The sequence below is a fragment of the Chaetodon auriga genome, chromosome 21 (assembly GCF_051107435.1).
Source record: "Chaetodon auriga isolate fChaAug3 chromosome 21, fChaAug3.hap1, whole genome shotgun sequence".
NCBI lineage: Eukaryota > Metazoa > Chordata > Actinopteri > Chaetodontiformes > Chaetodontidae > Chaetodon > Chaetodon auriga.
Window position 1 is genome coordinate 17720980 of NC_135094.1, and position 21767 is coordinate 17742746.

Sequence of the window (21767 nt, forward strand, 5' to 3'; positions counted from 1 at the left end):
TGGCCAGCTTACACACTTTTTTTATTTGCATCCTTCATAGCTGACATCAATCATTCTGATCAGTATAGTGATTACAGTGTGTTAATGATGGAAGAATTCCATCTGTGTGTGAAGTGACCTTATCGCTGAGCGGCATCCAGCTGCCTCCCCGCTGGAGAAGAGGGATGTTTCCTCAGCGCCGTGCTGTAGTGTAGAGGGGCTGTTCCCTCAGCAGATCCCAGCTCAGTCCGTCCAGAGCAGCGGCGGGGATGAGCGCAGGGGACTCGGCGGTAACGCGACGACGCATTTCACAGGTAAGAGCGGCTCCGCGTGCAGCGACACACCGCCTGTCAAGCCGGGCATTCGGCGGAGTTCTGTTTTTTTGTTTTTTTTTTTTTTTTTGGTTTTGGTTTGTTCACATTTCACGACACATGCGGGCGGCAGAGGAGGCTGAGAGCAGCTGCCGTGAGGAGCAGACAGAGGTGGAGAGGCGCATCTGCTCTGCGTTCAACATTTCCAGCGGTCCCTCAACTTGCAGCCAAGCCAGCAGCTACCTCGGCGCTCTCCTGTCCGGCTGTCCCTGCTTCCTCTGCCGGGATTAGAGGATTTAGGACAGCACCGTGGCACTTTCAGGAGCAGGCACTAGAAGGTGAAGGAGTGGGAGGATGGCGGTCCTTGTTTGTTCTTTTTTCTTTTTTTCTAACTTGAAGCATGTGCGGTGGCGACTGCCACTATTTGCGGACGCGCTCCCATCAGCTGAAGGTTAAAGATTGCTGATGGAGCTAGCCGGGCTAGCGTTAGCCCCGTTATGTATCCGTCTGGGCTGTGGAAGAGAGGCCAAACTCCGGCCAAATTACGCAGTTTTCTGTGTCCTAGCTTACGAGCAGAGATTTATATCGAGAGGAACACTAATTAAGGACTTAAGCGAAATACTGAGGCCATGGATTGTATTCGGTAGGCAGTCTGTGTCACCCCAAACTGCTATTACTTATATACAATTTTAAGTTGGAGAATTGCTTTGCCTTCTGTTTCCTCAGTGGTATCCCATCCACAATGTCCACTGATAGGTGATAGTTGCAGCTGGAGTTAAAAAACAGACATATCATGTGAATACAGTCTGTACTGTGGGTCATCCATCCGCCGAATTTAACCAAGGACCTCGACCGATCCGTTTAATGTCTTAAATCTTCAGTCAGGTATGCATCTGTTCCTTACTCTGACGAAACCTTAAACAGACAGATGTTTGAACGGAATTTGGCGTGCTTTCTCCTTGTGTCTGTGAACTGCGCGCATTGGGGCTAGGCTAGTATGCTACGGCAGCAACCTGCAACGGAACCAGCGGGGCTAGCATCATGCCAAGCCTGTCAATCATTTCATAACGACATGGTGACAACACGGGGGTCCAGTGCTGTGCAGCTCTCGGTCCCGGTCGGATGCTCAGGAACACCAAATGGCGATAGAAATGAGCTGCAAATAGTCCTTGGCAAATGGTATGCCAAGTTTAGGCTGCTTTGATGTTTGCATGCTGTCACTTTGTCACACCTGCTGGTTGCATGATGATGGCTGCTGCTTGACCTCGCTTCTCCTTCCCCAGTGCAGCCTCCTGCACGCACTGACTCGTAACCTTGCATGACGATCCTGTCTCAGCAGCCATCCTGCTGTCAGTCTGCCGAAACTGGTGAATAATGTTATGTGCTTAAGATTTATGTTATAATATTGGACGCTGGACTTTGAAAGCTTTTACAGCGTAGTAATTTTTAATAGCATGCAAGACTGGCTTGATAAAACACTGCTGCTCTGCTCTTTACTCACACCTCTAATTATGTCACAGTGTTAGCAGTTGCCTAATGGCTTTAATTTTAGAAGGTCTTGCACATAAATTGTCACTGTCACTTAGGGACCTCTAGAGGCCAAATTGCCAAAGCCAAGACTTCACCTGATCTGTGAAAGTTCAAGATTATGCTGTCACTTATCATATATTATTAGGGTTATCACAATGTTGCTGCAGTGAACAAATGGGAGCACCATCATCTCAGCTGTGGGTGCTTGTGCAGTTTTTTTTATCCCACAAGATTTGATCAGCGTAGTCTTATTTGGACTGGTCTGTCATACCCTCAGGCCTGATTATTTTACTGGCATTGCTTATTATGGAAGTATTATTAACGTTGCCCAGGAGTGATCTGTTCCATCTCACCAAGACCTTTCATAGCTCAGTGTGCCTGCATGTGAAGCCGTTAGTAAATGTCAGTTAAGAAGCATTTTCTTGACAGTGTGCAGTGGATTTGTAGATAAGAGACGAGTCAAAATACTGAAATACTGCAAAAACATAGCCTAGACCAGCACCAGCTACTGTGCATTTCACAGGAAAAGGTAAGAAGAATCCTAAGTGTGTATGCGTGGGCGCATGTGTGTTCTGTGGTAGGTCTTTCACACATCCTTGAGACTGGGATGGTGTGTGAACGCAAGGCCCTGCTAGATGCCCTGAGGGGGGGTTGAGGAATGGTGGGACGGGGAGCGTATTAAGAAGGGAAGCAGCTCATTAATTCCTTCCAGCAGCGGAGGAAAGGGTTGGTCAGCGAAACTGGAGGGGCCCTCCATGGCCATGAGATGAGTCATAGCAGTTCAACTTTCAGGAGCGGTCCAAGCAGCCAGCGATAAGTGTGGGCTGGGATGGCTTCCTGGTGTTGCAGGCAGTCTGGTTATCCCAGGGCTAGACTTTCCCTTTCCAGTAATCGCCTGTGTGCACTAGTTATTTTAGCATGCCTTCCTCTGTGTGTCCACTGTCTGTCTTCAGCCTCATTTCTAGGCCATGTGCATCAAGAAAGAGAGTTTTCCTGCCATTGGGTAGCTTTAGCCGAAGCCTTTGAAAGTCATCTGATGTTTGCCCGGCTACAGGGATCCCCTCGGAGGTCTTGCCTGATGTCACATGTGATGTCAGAGCAGAGGTGACGCAGGCAGGAGGAAGGAGGCTGGTGGATGAAGCCAGCCAGAAACGTGTGAAAGCTACTGACATCTGCCAGTGTGCCTCTCATAGCAAGAAGCCAGGGCAGTGAATCTGAGGCCTGGAATGCATGTCTGTCTTATATATTGTTGGATCCTAGCTGGATGCTAGCCGGTGGACGCTCATATGTGTGGTAGATGCTTGGGCCGCCTGCTTTGTGATTTCTGTGTGTCACTTCATGCCAGTGCTCTGATGAAGCTCTTGAGATAACCCATTTTCATGTGTTTACATAGCAGTTTTTTACAGATTCATCAGCCATCCATCATGACAACACTCAAGTTACATTGTGTGGGAGAGCCTTTTTATCCCACCTGTAATCTGCATCACAATCATCTGTCACAATAATTCTGATGTTGCCACATCCTGTCAGCTGTCTTCTATCATATCTCTGTTCTATATTTGATGTGCTCAAGCTTTCTTGATGAGGCATAGTCTTGGATTTTGTCTTGGTATGTTAATGTTGGATTGTACCTTTCCTTCTGTAATGCTGTGCAAGAGGCATGCAGAGTCCATCTGATTAGCAGGAAGCCAGAGCGTGCTAACCCTTTGATCACTGTGTTTCTGGCTGATAAACCATGCCACTGTCATCTCTAGCAAACCCTGGACCTTGACAGACACTAATTACCATGAAGCCAGTTTGGCGTGCTCAGAAACAGCATGGGTTGAGAGTAGTTCAGTGCAGGTGAAGCCCACTGTGTTTCAGAACAGTGCCTCAGTGGATTAGCGTGCCTAATAACCTCTCCTTTATGTTTTCCTTTCCTCATACGAAATGATAATTTTCAAATGCTGGCACGAGATGTGGTGTTTCGGAGCAAATGCGGTGCCCTGAATCTTCCTCCATGCGAGTTGGATGCATTCAGTTGAAGGAAATCACATGACGTCAAATCGCTACATTTCAGATGAACTGAGCTAAGCCTGCTATACAATGGAAAATGAGTCCACTGATATAATTACCCTCACATCGTCAGTGTCTTACTGGTTGCTGCACAGCTTTGCCTTGTGCATTAATGAGCTATACCATTCTTGTGCGTAAGCCAGCTGTTACTGAGAATTTTCTTTGGATTGAAACACTGATACTGCATTGGACAAATGTTTGGCTGGACTACTTTTTGACAGTCTGAAATGAATCAGAACCAGACCATACTGTTTCAGACTGTGATGTGTTGGAATACGGAGGAATAAAAACAACCCCCCAACCACCACCACCACCACCAACCCCCACCCTCCCACCCCTCATCCCATCCTGCCTTTGATTTTGCTGCCAGTGGAGTCTGACTGTAATAAGTTTTGGACTGAGGCAATGCAGTGGGAATATCTTAGCAGCCCACATGCTATTGTCTGTGAGCTGCCATTCACAAAAGCAAAACAACTGTTGCCATGGGATATGCTCAACAAAATAACGTAAGTGGGTGTTTTTTGGCTAAACCTTTCCGAATGAGCTAATTGACTCACAATGCATGGGCCCTGCCTGTTGCTAGTCTCTCTACCAGGAGGGCGTGGATGCTGGAGAAAACACATGGTTTGCAACGTGGTGATGAGCTCTCTTTTGTAATGGTCAGTGAAATCTTTTTATTCCTCACTCGATAGTTTACAAACTTGAGTTCAAGACTTAATTTTTCACTGTTGAACTACGTCACGATAGCCTTTAATCATAGGTGCATGGCTCCTGAGTCCAGTGGGATTTTTCTGATGGATGGCAAGTGTCAAGAGGGCAGATAGCTCCCCAGAGAATATGCCTACACTTTATGTTGCTGACTTACAGTCTACCTGAAGTGGAGAACATTGTGCTTTCTAGAGGTCAGTGTGCGGTAAAATACGGCCTGAGGTTGTTTGGCTGTTTATTCCTCTGGCCCCAGTCAAGAACAGGCCTCCAACTTCTTTCCCCGGGACAAACAGGAGCCTGCAGAGGGCCTGATTGGAAACATTTGCGACACCGTCGGCTCTCCTCTGTCCCCACAACGACGCACTTCCTCAGGAAGAGAGACGGCCCCTGTGCTGGACACGGTGATGTCACATAGATAAACAATCTGCGGACTGTTGCTGTTTGCTGAATGTGATGGGCTGTCATCCCTGAGAAACCCCTGTGCGTGCACTGTCCTAACAGATGCAGGCCATAGACTAGCCAAGTGCACGCCCACTCGGGTCAGTTGTTACAGATCCAAGGAGACTGGGAACAATGTGGTGGAGAGGTGTGGCTCTTATGGAATATTTTAGGAAGCAGGCTAATCGTCTCTTTGGTTCCAGGCTCTGGTGTATGAGATTTCTTTTGTTGTGGTGGTTTTATGCTGCAGCCAGTTAAATCCAGATTTGTTTTTGTCTTCACTTTTAGGAGGGATGTGCTATTTTAACACATCTCTGTGTCTTCTTCAAGACAACATTAATTACTGTTACTCAGTTTGTTTGACCACAGGGCAGAAAATCTGTTTTTCTACTTTATGCTTATTATACAGTATATTTTCATAGATGTAATAGACTTTCATGACTGCTCACTATCTATAAAAATGTATTGACTGCAATCCATGCCTGCAATCTGGGCTATTTACTAGGAGAGACACTCTTAAACTCTGCAGTTCTGTCCTCCCCGAGGCCTGATCTAGGTCTCTGTCCTGCATTGTCTGCCACCCATTCTGTCCCTCTGCTTCCCTTTCTCCCCACCTCCCCACTATGCCCTCATCTCAGTTGGGCCATGAATAAGGAGATGACACCAAACTGTCAACCTGCAAGCCGTCATGCCCCTGCAGCCTGCCGCTGGTGTAGCCACCAGTGAGGACGCAGGCCCCCCTCATACAGCTAAAAAAATGCTTGTGTCTGTTTTTAATAAACAAGCCTTGACAAAAGTTCACTTGACCTCAAAAGTGGCGGCCTTGCATGTTTCACAGCATAGTAAATGTAAATGCTCTTACAGTAGTAGTGTACAGTGACTGATTAGAGAAAACGTGGAGGCTGGTGTGAGGGTCGTCTGTAGGGAAATGCCAGCCCTCATGGGGTTCTATTTATTTTTAGCTTACTTTGCAGCATATGTTATCCATAAACTCTATCATTAATTTTTCTCTTTGAGTGAGCTGTGCCATTAAAATGCAGCAGATCTGCACTTTTTTTCTCCACTTGCCAAATTCAAGAGTCTGTAATGCCAGTCTTTTTCACACAAGAAGGCATTGTACTGAAACACAATGTTGTTGTGTTTAGGGGGATGAAAGCCGGCCATTGTTGCATACCGTTGCTTGAATCCAAGGTTTTATTTGATATAAAATGGGTAATTCCATTGCATAACAGCATTAGCAGTATTTAAACCAAGCTTGTCATGGGAAGGAAGGAGTGGGGGTGGGGTATTGTTGGGGGACTCAATGAGGGCAGGTCACTTCACAGGAGGAAATCCTCACTTTTACTGATGATGAAGATAATCCTCATTTAGTGATGACACCAAGAGCAATTGCCTGAGATTAAGGGTTTAGCTAGATAAGACAGCAGCATATGGATGTGCAGTTAAGACAGGTTAATGTGCAGTATCATAACAAAAGTGAATTATCATATTAATAAACAAAGCCCTTGACCTTAGGCTCACTTAATTAAGCCTTTGCCTGGCTGGAGGGAGAGGCTTCATCTGCAGGAAGGGAAGGGTAGTGATACCAATCTGACTCTGATCTTGAATCTGATACGGCTCTCTCTCCAGCACTGTAGTGAGACCTGATGTTGGTTCTTAATTTAAAGTACAGAACAAAAATGTTTACATTTTAGAGAAAAATCTGAATAATCTGTCATGATGGCCACAAATGTGACAGTACTGTACTCCATTTTGCTGGTATTTACAGTATTTCAGAGACACTCTGTGACATATTTAACATAGTCACTGGCCTGCTGCCCAGCACAGGTTCAAGTACAGTTCACGAACAGTCATTGAAAAATTGTGTATGTTCCAGGTCCACATGCTCATCTGGAAGCAAATGAAGCAAACCAAAATCCACTTTTTGCATCGATGTTTGTCAGAAGACGCTCCCTACCAAACTCACAACTAGCCTCTCCTTGAGGAGATTACTCAAAACGCAAATGGAAACAGTTAAACTCAACAAAAGTATTAACTGGGTAAGCGCCAAGAGTCAATCCTCCAAAACTAACAGGTTTAAGGTTTTAAATGAAAAAGATAATCGTATTAGAGAGCCAGACATACAAAGAGAGCGGCATTTCACAGTCTTGGATCCTGTTAATCACCTAGTAGGCTATCCTAGGGTTCAGGTACAAGGAGGAGGGAGGACGGGAGGGAGCAGGAGGAAGTAGAGTGGAGTAGTGATTCTGCCCTCTGAGTCAGGCCTCCTTTCATACAGGGATTTTTTTTCATCTCTATGGGACTATCATGGCTAAACAAATGCTAAGAAGCAAAACAAATGCTAATCTGTTTGCTGCTGAATACATTTTGGTGAAGCTGTGTCGGCCGTCTGTTTTTTAGAACCGAAAACAAGCAATTTGGCTCTGCCATTAAACAATCATAGTGTGATTGGCTTTTAAACTGTCTGAACACTATTTGATTCTGGCAATGAGTCCCACACTGCTGTTCCTGAATGCCATTTCTTATTAAGGACAGCCAGGTTGTTGGCAGTCTGTTCCAGTGGAGAGTATTGAATGAGTGGGCTGCAGCAGCATCTGTCCTGTTGACAAGGCAGCAAGCATGACTTCATCAAGGGCATTACATCATGAGCAGTTGCACCCGGGGTATCATCAATTCGATTCCTCATCAGTCCTTGATGCTGATAGTCATTCGTTATTTTTGGGACAGAAAGTAAAAGTCTTAATGCTATGCTACCTTTAAAATCTCTCTGTCCAATACAGGGTTGGCTCAGTGTTATTGCAATGTCAATTGCAGCAATTATTTCTTTCTCAAGCTTAGTTAAAACACTTGCAGCACTGGTGCTTGCTAGGAAAACACATATAGGGCTGCAACTGATTATTATTTTAATTATCAATTAGTTTGTCACTTGTTTTCTTGATTAATTGAATAAGTGTGTAGTCTATAAAATGTGAGATTTGTTACCCAGAGCCCAAAGTGACTTCTATACATTGCATGTTTTGTCCAACCAACAGTCAAAGCCAAAATATATGCAATTTACCATTGTAGAGGACTAAGGAAATCCACAGTTCAGGAGCACAAACAACAGAAATTTTGACCAATTCATTTTCTGCTAATTGATTAATTAGCTAATCATTGTGTGGAGGAGCCACAGCTCTGCTAATCAGCTTTACACACAGACACACCATTAACTATTAGTTCAGTTGCTTTTGATTCTGATATTCTATACGTTTTATATTGATTCCAATTCTATGATTCTCTCAATGAAAAAATAAAGGAAGAAATTTTGCAATACACAAACCCTTATTCAAGGCTGATTTTTTTAGGGCATATAACTGAAAAAATCTTATCATACTTATTGACTATAACCAGAAAATACTGATGAAATGAGGGAAAGCAACATCTTTCCCTCATCTGAGAGAGAATGTGGAGGTGAGCAGGGAGGAATACAATCCCCCAGCCTCATTGATGCAAAATATGAGCAATAGCTGGCTGCTAACAGCTACCTTACAGCCACTGTATGGAAGTCTGCAGGGAGCCCACTGTAAACAGTGTCATTTCACTGCAGCACCAGCAGCTTTCTGAAACTCTTGTCACCACTGATCATCATGCTATTGAGGGTTGTTTTTTCAGGGTGTTTTGTTTACCTCCCGTCCTCCTCAGTTCTGGTCATGGACGGGTTTGGTGTGGGTGATATCCGAGTGAGATGGAAAGAGGGTTGTTGCTAGGAGGACTGGAAAAGAGAGGAGGGAGGGACAGGCTGCTGGGAAGGCGGGTGATCTCGGTTTTGTCGTGGCGGCTTAGAATTTGGGTTCGGGGGGTGTTTTTTTTTTTTGTTTCGTCCTCTCAACTATTTATATGGGTTGGGACCCTTGACAAAAACTGGACACGGGTAGCGGGGATAATGGTTTTACCATCACCTCCTTTTCTCTGTCTCTCTTCTTGTCTCTTCATGTCGTCCCCTCTTCCCTTTTTTTTACCAGTGATGGCCTCAGCTGCGCAGCTGTGCCGGTGATCCTGCCGCTGCACGTTGGGAAGAAGCAGAGACGCCTTGACAACCGACCTACCTTCCTCTCTCTCTCCAAAAAAAAAAAAAGATAGGCAGAGAAAGGAAAAAAGAAAACACACCAGCATAAACAAATGCGACCATGTACAGCGTGGAGGACCTCCTCATCTCTCATGGATACAAGCTGCCCAAGCATACCACCTCCTCCTCCACCCCTACCCCAGCCCCTGCATCCTCGTCCCGCCAGGCTCCCTCGTCCTCACCGCCGTCCTACAGCAAACACCATGAAATCCTGGAGAACATGCCCGGTCCTAGGACAGTGAACGGCTATGAAAGAGGGCCTGGGGTGCCCTATGGGAACGGTGGTGGAACCAGACAGCCCCAAGCGTATGGCAGCGGCTGTCCCAACAACAACAACAATGAACCCAGGGACAGGGGCCCGTCCAGGCGGGAGGGTGAGAGCCGTAGCCAAATTGACACCCACTCGTTGGGAGAGTCACTGACCTCAGACAGCGGGTAAGACATATTCTGTGCTGTACCTTTAGACCAGTGACCAGTGCTCCATCCTGATTATGCTAGTCCTCACCCTTAATTGATAAATGACACAATCATTCATTGTGCTTGTGCTTTGATGGAGCAGATTCATGAAATTAAATAACTCATCAAGGAGTTTTGCGATGGGATTTTGCATTGCATTTTAAATGGAACTACCAAACACTGCTGCTCAGTCCCTCTTGTCATCTCTCTCTTTCCCTTGTGTATAACCTCCTCTCATTTCATTGCTATATCCCTCTATCCTGCTCTTCCCAATCAAGCCTTGGGTAAGGGAGGAGGGATAATGTGTGCTGGAGTCTTAATCTGCCACATGGGACCTTGGACTTGTAATCAAAACAGTTTTTTAGCAAACCGATGTGCCCCATTTGAGCATGCCCAGTCTTACACACACAGGTTGCCAGGTTTGTCAGGATTCCCCCGTCAGCCCTAACTGGATTCCACTGTTTCACAAGCATTATACCTACTTATATAATGCATAGCCCATCAATAATACACGATTCATATAGGGTTTATTTAAATATGTATATGGAGGATAGGCTATATTTAGCCTAGTCTCCAGTTACGCAATTGAAACCCTCTCGGGTACGGATTGTTAGAACACATGATATTTTCAGAGATATTGCCAGGCAGCAACCAATCTGATTTTTCCCCAAAAATAGGATTGTTTAGTTTGCTTATTTGCACCAGTTCAGGGGGTTAGTGTGCTGTAACTGAGACAAAGTCAATACAGCTGTTCCGTTGTCCACACAATTAGGCAGGCTTGTCAGATTTTTTTCTCCCTTTTTCCTTACATTTTGTTTGGCTGACTTTCTTTTTTTTTTCTCCTAATCCCTTTTGCCACCAGCCACTGACAGAGCATCTGAAAATAGTCAAATGACCTTGAATAATGTCACTGGTTGTGTTAGTGTTTTTTCACTTTTCGGTTTTATTCTTTGAGACCAGTAATCCGCATTTTCATGTCGCTGCTCTGCCAGTGCTATCAGAGCATTCTGTTGGGAATGTGGGAATTGCTAAGACATATGTTCTGCGATTTCAGTCTGTTGTTTGTTCATCCCTCTTTTTTTCCTCTCATCCAAATCCTTTTTGCCTGGCAGCTTTGGTTTAGATAAGGAACAGGCCTATCTTGGCACTCCCATTAGACAGTGCTACTTAGACCCAATTAGACTAATGATGGTAACTCATCTTACATGAGATGCCCTCAAATTTAACAGATTGGCATGGCTAGCCCCCCTTCCCCCAGCAAACATCTCTGGCCAGTGATGATCATGGATGGAAATGTCAAGGACAATCAGTGGCCTCGGCCTTGAGGGGGTGTGCACATGTGCATGCGTCTTGTTTGTGTTGTCAGTCAGTCAGTCAGTCACTCCACAAATAGTCTAAAATGATCAGGCTGAATGCAGAGACCCATTGCATCTTGTTGTAGCCCATCAGGTCTGCCATCACATATCTTTTCTGAGATATAGACAAGCTTTCTTTGCTCTGGTTTAGTGAAATTCTGCTCATTTTCTCAGATTAGAAGCTCAAGAACGGGGCAAAAGAGAGACTGTCAATGAAATGTCCTCTAAATAGAAGATCTGTCTTGAAGGACATCCGGGACTAACAGCCACAGTGTGTCATTGTGTAATGTGTTCATTATGTCCCATAGAAAATCACAATTACCAGACATAGCACTGCTATTCATGGTCATCTGTCTCCATCTAGTGGGAGATGCTTTCCTTTTATTTAATCAGCCCACATTGTAGACTGTCAGTGATTATTTTGCCTATTATCCTTTGGATGCTTCCTATTGTCAGCATTTAATGGGCCGTGGTATTTCAGTGTTTTGATGCTTTAATGTTTCAAAGTACTTAGCTATATGTTGTATCTTACCACAGTGCATTGGCTCGTCATTAAATCTGCAAAAAAACATAGAATTTTAAAGGTAGAGTTATGATCAAAGCAAACTACTTTGTACAAAACATAGTCTGACCATGTCTGCGGGCAAAAGTATTTACACGGCTATACTACATTTTGGGGAGGTTTTCATAGAATGAATTCATTGTGCTGAATACAAAGATGGACAGACATAACAGAATTTTAAAAAGCAACCTCTGCACACTGGGTCAGTCTCTGTATAAAAAGGGCTTGCTTATCAGATTGTCCGCTTTGGACAGGTACGAAAACCTAGTTCTGATGTCAGAAAGGTGTAGGGGAAGGGAGTTTTACACCCAATTTGACCATTCAACAAGCACATCAATTCAAGCATACCGATGCCTTTATTTGTTTGCGTTTCCCTCCAGGTTCTGTGATGGAACCAGAGGTCCCCAGTCCAAGGACGTGTCCTACTGGAGGAGGAGAGGCCAGGACTTCACTGTGCTGCTGGACTATGCTGACCTCAGAGAGCCCCATGGAGGAGGGCAGGGAGGTTATGGCAGGCTGGAGGGGTCTCAACAAGCAAGAGGCCAAGAGTTGTCTGCAGAGGAACGTCAGAGGGCAGCTCAGGAGAGGCAGCGCTGGGCAGCCCAGGCCCAGGCTCAGGTGCAGGCTCAAGCCCAGGCTCAAGCCCAGGTCCAGGCACAGGCACGTTCTAGAGAGAGAGAAGCTGCTCTGCATCAATGGAGGATGGTGACTGAGAGGAAGTGCCAGAGCCTGGGGACAGATGAGTGGCGTCCAGCTGTGAGCTTTGGCCGCCAGCTGTCGCAGAATGAGGGTGAGCGCTGGGCACAGGAGCAGCAGCGGCTACATGCCAGGACACCAGAGGGCATGGTAGTCCACCCCAGGACCAAAGCCAAATCCCAGTCCCTGCCCAGGATGCTGCAGCCTGAGAGCCTCCAATATGTGGACATAGCCTTGTCCGGTCAGGAACTGTACAGGCGGGTCAATGGCCACCCACTGTCACACCATGACCTTTATAGGGCACCCCGCTGGCCGGAAAATGGCAGGCCGGCGAGTGCCAATCAACTCTCAATGACACCAAAGCCCCGCTTCACCCGACCCCCCAGACCTCCCTCCTATGAGATGCACCAGCAGATCAGGGGAAGCTGTGAGGTTTTGTCTGGGAGAGAGTCAGTGATTCCCCAGGCCAGGGACAGGACGCCACTTCCCATATCAAGGACAGGTGACCCCCAACTGGACTTTTTTGCACAGGACTCTGGACCTCCAGGATACATCCCTCCTCCATCATATAAAAGAGCTCCTATAATGGGAGGGGGACGCCGGGGATATGGTGAAATTGCTGTTGACTACAGGTAAATTGCTGTTTTTTCTTTTTCTCAAATTAATAATGTCAAGACAGTAACATTAACTTCAGTACTGAGTGTGTAAGCCAAACCTTTATTTAAAAAATGAAAAAGAAATGTATAGGTCAGGGAGTTGCAAAGAACACTGATCATCCACATATACTGAAGATGTCTGGACATTTTTAGAAAATTACTTGTCAGAATTGAAAGAAATATGTGAGAGTGTGAGCATTCAAATTATATTTTACTTGCAGGCAAGTTCATGAAGCACAACTTGAGATTACCAACTCTATCTCTTTTATGTGTAAGGCCAAAGCCAGATTGTAATAGATCCTTCCAAATGGATTTTATATTATAAAGTAACACTAGAGATGCTCCAGTCATCTAAAGATCATTTTCTGTTCTATGTTCTCTTAAGATGTTTGTTGATATTTATAAACATGTCTGTCACGTGCAATGAAGGTATACTCTATGTTACATTCTGAAATTGAGTTCCATTTCACTGGAGTCGACATTTGCAAAGTAGTTCTTATCTCGCTAAACAGGTACTGGAATAGAGCAATATAATTTTGTTGGCTACCATCACTTTATTGTTTTAAGCCCTCACCCTGTGTTGTCTTGTTGAAGTCATTGTTGCTTAGTTAAAGTGCAACTGTGTTGTTGTAGGTACAGAGGGGATGTGTACCAGCAGATACAAGTGACTCCAGATGGATCTCACTGGTTCACCAGACATCCAGTTGGCTCCTGGCCTGATCCCCAGAGAGAAAGGAGCATGTCTAGCCAGAAACATCTTTACCCTGTGTATACAACCCAGGAGCGCCCCGGTGGAGGGATCCAATATATCCCCTTTAATGACCCACGCATCCGCCATATTTCCTCAGCCCTGGGTGGCAACTCTTTGACGGACGCTGACAAGATCCGCCACATCCGCAACGAGCTTCCCAGCGTCACCGTGTCGGAACCTGCATCCGACGACAGTGCCTTTTTGCCCCCGCCATTGGGGCCTTTCATCGCTGCCAAACTGGCCGATGATGCTAACCAGACGTCTTCTAGCGACTTCGACAATGACAATAGCAGGTGGCACAGTGATTTGCACAAAGAGACTGTCGATAACTTCCCAGCAACTGACCAAAACTGCAACAACAGATATCCCAAAAACCAACGTCCACCTCCATCTCCCTCTTCAGCCTTCCAGGCCCCATTAACAAGGACTTCTTCTCACCAGGGGTCCAGCACAGATCAGGTTTTTGCAGAAACCATCACTCAAGTGAAGAAAATTGCCCCAGATTCAGGGCTAGAGAACAACAGGAACACCAAGAGAAGAGTGAGTGAGACCATCTTCTGCCTTGTGTCTGTCCCTGTTCACACACCAACTAACATTAACAAAGACTTAGCGGCAGATCAGAACAATAATGAGACAATACCAAACCTGACTGTCACCAACACAGACACTTTCGCTGTGGGCCTCAAAGAGAGCCTGAATGTGCGGAGCAAGTCAGTGAATGAGATGCCCATCACACCTCACTACTCTCACTTTCACACCAGCAGCACATCCTCAATGAAGAACTACAAGAGGGCTCCTCTAAGGAAGGAGATAATAGATGCCTGGGCACTTCAAGCCAATGAAGACAAAGAGTTGTGTTATGCTGGATCCTGGCCTGGAAACCAGTACCGGAACCAGGAAACCCAGACTGGCTCACCTTTGACAGTGGTGAAAAGTCCTGAACCCCAGAGTCCTCCTGGGGGAAAAGAGCCTGTTCAGTCTGTCTCAGACACAACCACAGACAGCGGTCTGGGGACAGACAGTAGCTCCTCATATGGTTACCCCATGGCAGGCCAGAAAAACCTTCATCTCTCTAGCAACAGCGCCTTCTCCCGTCTCAGCCTCAGCCCAACTCAGCTGTCATCAGTTCAACCCTCACAACAAGACTCATCATCCCCATCAAAAACCTGGGATCAGGGTTACCAGCAGCCATTGTCTCCCAGGAAGAGCAACTCCAGTCCCCCAGACAGTGCAGAACAAGTGGCCTTTGGTCAGTTTCTGTTAAAGCCAGTGAACCGACGACCCTGTGATGCCATTGGTGAACTGGAGAGCATTAATAAGGAGATGGAAGACACGATCAGCAAGAGACCCAATGTTGGTCAGTACACTGACGATCTAGATGAGGTGAATAAGAGATTACGCCAGTTTAAATCAGGAGCACATTTCACTGCTGGTCCAGAACCAGGCAGGGAAGCAATCAGTCTTCCTCCAATGCATGTTGAAAAGCCCACCAATATAAAAGTCAGATCAAAGTCCTTGGCTTCGACTGCTGATCTAGACTCCATGGACATGAAGAGTACTTTCTTCAGGCCACAGGAAAACAATACACCACCAACAAATGAGCTATCCATACTCCTCAAGCCAGGCCCCAGAGGCAGTTGCCTCCTGCCCTCACTACCCCCAAACAATGAGTCAAACCGGCTCTACAGACAGGATATCCCAGTCCCTCAAGAGTCCTTGCTGAGGGATGTGGGGTTAACAGTCTACACAGAGACTCCTGGTGGTCTTGGGGAGCCAATGCATCGCTCGCTCTCAGTCCCATCTCCACTCGATCATAAGGAGCCTAGTCAGTCGGTGCAGCTGTTGTGGGAGAGCAGGACAGCACTCGTTAGAAATAGTGGTAGCCCTGAGCACAATTCAAATAAGGAGCTTCAAGCTGAGATAGAGACCGAGAGAAAGGCTAGATCAGCCAATGTTCCACCATTCAGGGGTGAGGTGAATTTAAGCATCTGTAGAAGCAGGAGTGAAAGCTGCAGATCACCTCAGAAGGAAGGTTCAGCACATATCACTAGGTTGACCAGGGAGGCCTCTTTTGTGTTTGAGAATGATGATGGTAATGAGAGGTACGCCATCTCTGATTCTCTGACCTATAAGAATGAATCAACCATAGCAGATAAGCACCTGGAAAACTTATTGATTCAGGAGAAAGCCAATTCTTTACCTGCAGAGGACCTCAGCAACCTGTATGAGGTCAAATGTGCAAAAGGTATCCCTGAAAATGAGTCCATTGAGCAGAGGGCTGCCAGAATCCTTGGAATATCCGTCCCAGTGGAAGCCCTGGGTGTGGCTGACAAACAGCCAGAGGACAACCATGATGATAAGGACACCACGTCAAGTGAGAAACTACAAAATCAAGGCGAAGAGACACAGCAGGTGAGAGGAGAGCATGAGCAAGTCAAAGAAGAGACCCTGATTGTTCAGGGAGCAGAGACAGAGGAGGTCAAGGAGACAGGATCAGGAGTGGACCACGAAGAAGGGGCCAGACAAAAGCACAGCAGCAACCACAGTGATGGTGAAGACAATGAGGATACTGAGAGTCAGTCCCTGGCAGTACTGGACCTGCCCGAGTTCCCACCCAGTAAGCTTCCCCTATCCCTGCCTGTCACCCCTGATGAGAAGCTAGCACTTAGCATGTGCAGTGTGGAGAAGAGGGGGCGAGGTGGAGCAAGCAAACTGATTGAATCCCTGCAAGATAAGTTAAACTCTACCGCTTCTTCATCTGTCACATCTATGGGCAGGTCAACCACAGACAGAATGGCCCGTCTGAAAGAGCTGGACTCAGTGTCTCGAATAAGACACCTCAGTCTCAAAGGTTTAGAGTCTGAGGAGTGGGGTGGAGACAGAGATGAGTCTGAAGTTCAGGAAGAGACAAAGCAAGAAGTTGTAGAGCAACAAGAACAGGAAGAGGATGATAAACTAGAGAAAAAAGGAGGGAAGGAGGAAGAAAACCCAGATGAATGTGAGAATGCACATAAAACACACAACCAGTTGGGAGATGCTGATGAAGCTTGTAAACTTCAACAAGAACCAAATGAAGAGATACGTGAAGAAGAGCAAAGAGACGAAGAGGAGGTAGACGAGATGAATGCTGAGATTGCACTAAAAGCAGAAAATGAAGGGAGTAAAGAAGTAGATGTTGAATTAAAAACAGAAGAGCCAGAAGGAGAGGTGGAGCTGAAAATTGTGGAGCATGACAAAGAAAAGCCTGTGGAGAAGGTGAGAGATGGACAGAATGCAGCAGAGGCCGGTAGAGCTGAGGCAACACAAGGCACTGAGGAAGAAACCTTGCCCAAACCAAAGCGGCGCACAAGGCTCCAGAAGCCTCCTCTGCTTCCTAAACCTCGCAGTGTTCCTAAGAGAGAAATAACGTTGCCACTCAGCTTCAGCACTGGGACCTGTGGCCCCTCAAACATGGAGGATGAGGAGATGCTCTCTGTCTCAGGTGGGTATGAAGGGAGCCATCATTTTTGCTTCTTTCTGAGTGTGAGTTGACAAAATTGATATCAGTGTCATGTTTGTGCATTAGTGCTAAACTTGAGTGGGTCAATGGTTTGTCTAGCTGTGCATGAACAGAGTATAAAAAAGACAGTTAGTGGGTTTAGGTTGGTAATGTGCTGGCACTATTCCTTAACATACTTGTGCAGCACCCCTGGCTTTATCATTGGTATTCAGATTTGATTGATTGGCACAGATTTTGTCTCTGCCAGTGGTACCAAACCTGTGAATCTCACGATGACAACTTTTGTTGAATGCTGAGACGTAGTTCCAGCGCATAACTCCTAAAACCACAAACTGCAGTTTTTCATATTTCTGTGTATATTCTCCACCTGTTAAAAAACAGGCTCCTTGGTAAAGTTTGGAGGTTTTTAGTCAGTTGCACTTCAGACTGAGCTGTTTCCCCCTGCTTCCCCGCTAAGCTAGACTAACCATTTCCTGACTCCAGCTCAGTACGTATTGCACAGACATAGGTTTGATATCAATCCTCTCATCTCTTTCTCAAAGAATTTGAAAAAAAAAACAAAAAAAAAACAACAACAAATTAGCCTACTTCCCAAAATGTTCATCTATTCCTGGAGCCCTGTGGAGTTTCTTGTAAACAAAGTTACTGTTAACATTCAGTGTTACTCACCAACAGGTATTGTGTGAATGCTTGATGTACAACAAACGTTTCCTTCCTCATGAAACATTTGCATTGCCAATATTATATTAATATATGCCACAGGTCACCTTAAATTTCCACCTTTTAAGGGCAAATTAATATTGTTCTGACTTGTTATTAATTGTGTTGTCTCATCTTTTCTCTCTCGCTTTTCTCATCAGACTCCTATGACCCCAGTCGAGTGGAGAGAGTGTAACATCTGACACTGCCTTCACCACTGTGGAAATCTGTCTTTCTCAAGTTAACAGCTTTTTCCAACAACAAAAGCTTTCATCTCACCTCACGGCCCAGTCAGCTGTGACCCCCTCCAATATTGCTACACATCACTTCTCTCAGAACTGACTGTCCTGGTGCTGCGAGAGCATTTTACAGCCAAATAAAGGCGCCGCTGGTGCCAATTCTCCAGGCCTTTTCAACCTCGGCATCCTTGACCTTCCATTCTCTCCACCTCTCAAAAAGTTAATTTGCTAAAGCAAGCGGACTTCCTCCTTTTGAAGTTGTCTCATTTTGCTTTTGGAAAAATGCATGTCATTATTCCTGTCTACACTTGGGCTTCTTCTCGGGCTTGGGTGTTGAAATATGAATGTAAAAGTGCTTCTGCTCAACAAACAAAAGAAATGTAACAGAAAAAAAAAAAAAAAAAAACAAGAAGGCAACAGTATTGCATTACAATCAGTATTAACCTACACCAAATGTAAATAAGAAAGAGTTATAAGATTTTATTAAGAATATAAAAAATCAATTTAAGACAATTAATTGCTGAAGAAATGTATATTTTCTTATCTATGTTAAGAAAAGACTAGATTTTTGGAAGTGTAGTCTTTGGGTGTATTACTAATGAAACCCTGTGCTCTTTATTCTTATACTTGTGTGATAGAGAATGTACTCAGAGAGCCTGGATTGCAATGAGAAACACTGTGGTCCTTGAATAGTTTCACTCAAGAGCAATATAGTCGTCGTATACGAGATGTTTGTGACATGATTTGAGTAGTAATTCTCCATTTAAAGGAGCTGATCACATTTAAACGTCTGCTTTAAAGCTCTACCTTTTGGTACAAGTGTTAGATTTGCACTGCTGAGATTATTGGCTTTATGTTACCAGTGAGCACCTGATAATCTCTTCAAATACTCAGAGATTACTGTAGGAGGAATTCGTATTCGCGTCCTCCCTGTTCTCCGGTGCCGTCAGTCTTAGCATCAGCGTCTAATTTAAGTGTTATTTTGTTAATCCTCATACTGTTAAAGAGGAAAATCTATATTTTGTGGCATTAACAGAAGTCTATATTTAACTGTGGAGTTTTTCTTTGTTCACATCTTAGTTTATGTGTGATTTCAGAAGTGCTTTTTTGCAGGAGATGATAGATGTAGCTATACTGATCGCAGTGTGCCTTGTACACACTGTTTCTGTGGAGAACTTCATTTCCGTGTAACACATCCAGTATTGTCGGTTTACGTATCCTGATTTAAACTGGACATCAATAATTCATTTTATTTTGATGAAAACAGAAACATTTGGAGTTGTTTTGGCAATAACAATAAAGTTTAGCTTGAAGAAGCTTACTATTGATGCTGTACAGAACATTGCCGTTGAGATACTAAAAGCAGTATCTGAACCTGTTCAATAATTTAATGTTGACATATCAGTGCTTTATAAGTTGTTGGCATAACTGGCAATTGGTTTACACTCACTGCACGTATGGGGTAGCAATACAAGAAATTAAAAAACATACCAAACCAAACTTTATGCTATGCATTGGACATCTACATTTACTGGGTTTAGTACCAAAATTCAAAGCTAAAACTGTAACTTCTGGTTTGCTTGTTTGACCCTGTCACTCTTTGATCCAGCTGTATTTGATGTTGACCCTGTTGGATCTGGTTGGAGACTTGCATGGAAGTGGCTCTGACTGAAGTTCATCAGTGGAGGCTCGGTGCGAGGTTTTGTCTTTGTCCTGTTACCAGCCCAGTATCCATACCTCTGTGTTCCAGGTAATGTGTTATCTGGTCATTCTCGTAGGTCTTTTTGTACTGCAAGTTCTTTGTAACATGATATAGACTATTGGTGCACATCTTGCTTTGATATTTTCTATTTTCATACAGAAGTATGTACAGCTTCTTTTGTATGCGCGGCATCTTTTTTTTCTCATTTTTTTGTGCATGAAATGCGTAAGAAGTCACAGAGAGAAGGTGTATTTGCATATAATTGCATTTGGTACTATATAGTCTATCCAGTTATATTTCATATAATGTATATTTTATTTTCAAAAAGTTATGCTACATATTTAAAACAGAACAAGGTATTTTTAGATTATTGTGAAAAGGGAACTGTTTGTGAAGGCACAATATTTGTCTATATTTGAAGTGATCATTAAGAATGATCAGAAATAGAGACAAGTGTGTGTTATTGTACAGTACTGCAGAGTATTCATAAATAAAAGTCTTTGCATGAATTATTTTTTCTCTAAGTTTGTTACATCCATAAATATTCTATAGTATTTGATGGAAAGAGAACGTTTTGACACTTATGCATACATATATTTCATAATAATAACTGAAAACTAAGGTTCTACATGCTGTATTTGATTTTTGTTCATGCCACATTTACATGCCGAGGGTCCCAGGCAATGTTGGGCCACACCTACCACAGTTTGTGCACTGAATACCCTGTTGCCTCCAAGTACAATTCACACAGAAGACCACTTGTCGCAGTTTCATTCCTTCTATATAAAACCAGAGGTCTATGAAAACTCCTGTGCTCGAGTAATACTACCTCGCTCCAAGGTTACTGTGAGAGATGACTTCATTTAAGATTATCCACTATGTGAGCACAATTCACACACACACACACACACACACACACACACACACACAAAGAGAGGTCCATTTGAACTTGAAAGTTCATTCTTGACCTCAGCAACAGAGGTTTGACAAAAACATTTTCTTGACCCTTAAAGCAGCTAGAATCATTTTTTTTTTAACTCTTGTAAGTGAGTTTCAGCCAGCTGTCAGGGAAGAAAACTCTAAAAACCCACTGTACACTACCTGCTCAGCAGCAAACAGACACAGAGGCTGGCTGGTGAACGTAGTGGATCATTTACTGCCAGGGAACCAGATATTTCCCTCAGGAGTTGGTAGACACCCAAAACAGAGCTCAAAGAGAGTGAATATTGGACTGACATTCAGCAGACGAACAGAAATATGACTCCAAACAAATGCTAATGTTGCTCTGTGTCCTCTGGATGTGCAAATAAGCAAATAATAATAAAGGACCCACTTCTGTGGATATTGTACAGTATTTAAGTGGTTTAAAATTCCCTGATGCTAAATGTACTGCAATTGAATTACCACAGCATTTTGAGGCCCCTGTGGTACTGGGCCCCAGGGGCATTTACCCAGTTTGTTTGGCTGGTAATGCGGTCATGCCTGTGACTAGTGCCAATAGCAGATAAAAAAAGTGAACAGGTGTTCAAACTGTGAGCAGCCCTGTGTTAAAAATGATGCTGCTGCCTTGTCTTTCTCTGTCTCAGGTCAGTTTTAGAACTGCTTTATCTGGCCGGTGTATTAGCCGTGTTTCAAACAGAAGCTGAGCAGGTTGTTTGCAGTCAGGTGACGTTAAATTCAGACGGAGGGCCAGAAGTGAAAACTGCAATGGATGAGATGAAGGGAAGTTCTTACTGGACTAGTTTAGATGAAATTATGAGAGAAAGGTACAAACAGAAAATCAGAACACATGTTGGATGTGACCCTTACGTTATGAAGAAGAGAGATTTGTCAATTTGACTGAAAGAACTGCTGCTGCTCAGTAGCAGCAGATATAACCAACTACCCGCTCATTCAGATGTTCCACTCTAGAAAACAAATGAAGCATATGGAGGCAAACAACTTTCTTGTAGGGGCTGGGTCCACGGCCTCTGTACCAAGGTACTTATGTGAAACCGATGACGCTGATTAAACAAGTGCTAGTTGT

At 44.5% G+C, this 21767-nt stretch overlaps 1 protein-coding gene across 2 annotated transcripts; it reads left to right on the plus strand.

Moving 5' to 3' along the window:
* The first annotated feature begins 111 nt into the window (after positions 1-111).
* Positions 112-20248, plus strand: jcada (junctional cadherin 5 associated a). 2 transcript variants are annotated; one of them, XM_076761380.1, is made up of 5 exons: positions 112-293; positions 9023-9561; positions 11880-12827; positions 13485-17083; positions 17962-20248. In XM_076761380.1, the coding sequence occupies exons 2-5, from the start codon at positions 9188-9190 to the stop codon at positions 17994-17996; spliced, it is 4956 nt and encodes a 1651-aa protein (XP_076617495.1). In that variant the 5' UTR covers positions 112-293; positions 9023-9187; the 3' UTR covers positions 17997-20248. The 2 variants fall into 2 exon arrangements, with proteins under 2 accessions (XP_076617495.1, XP_076617496.1); XM_076761381.1 differs by having other exon boundaries at positions 251-628.
* Positions 20249-21767: the final 1519 nt, after the last annotated feature.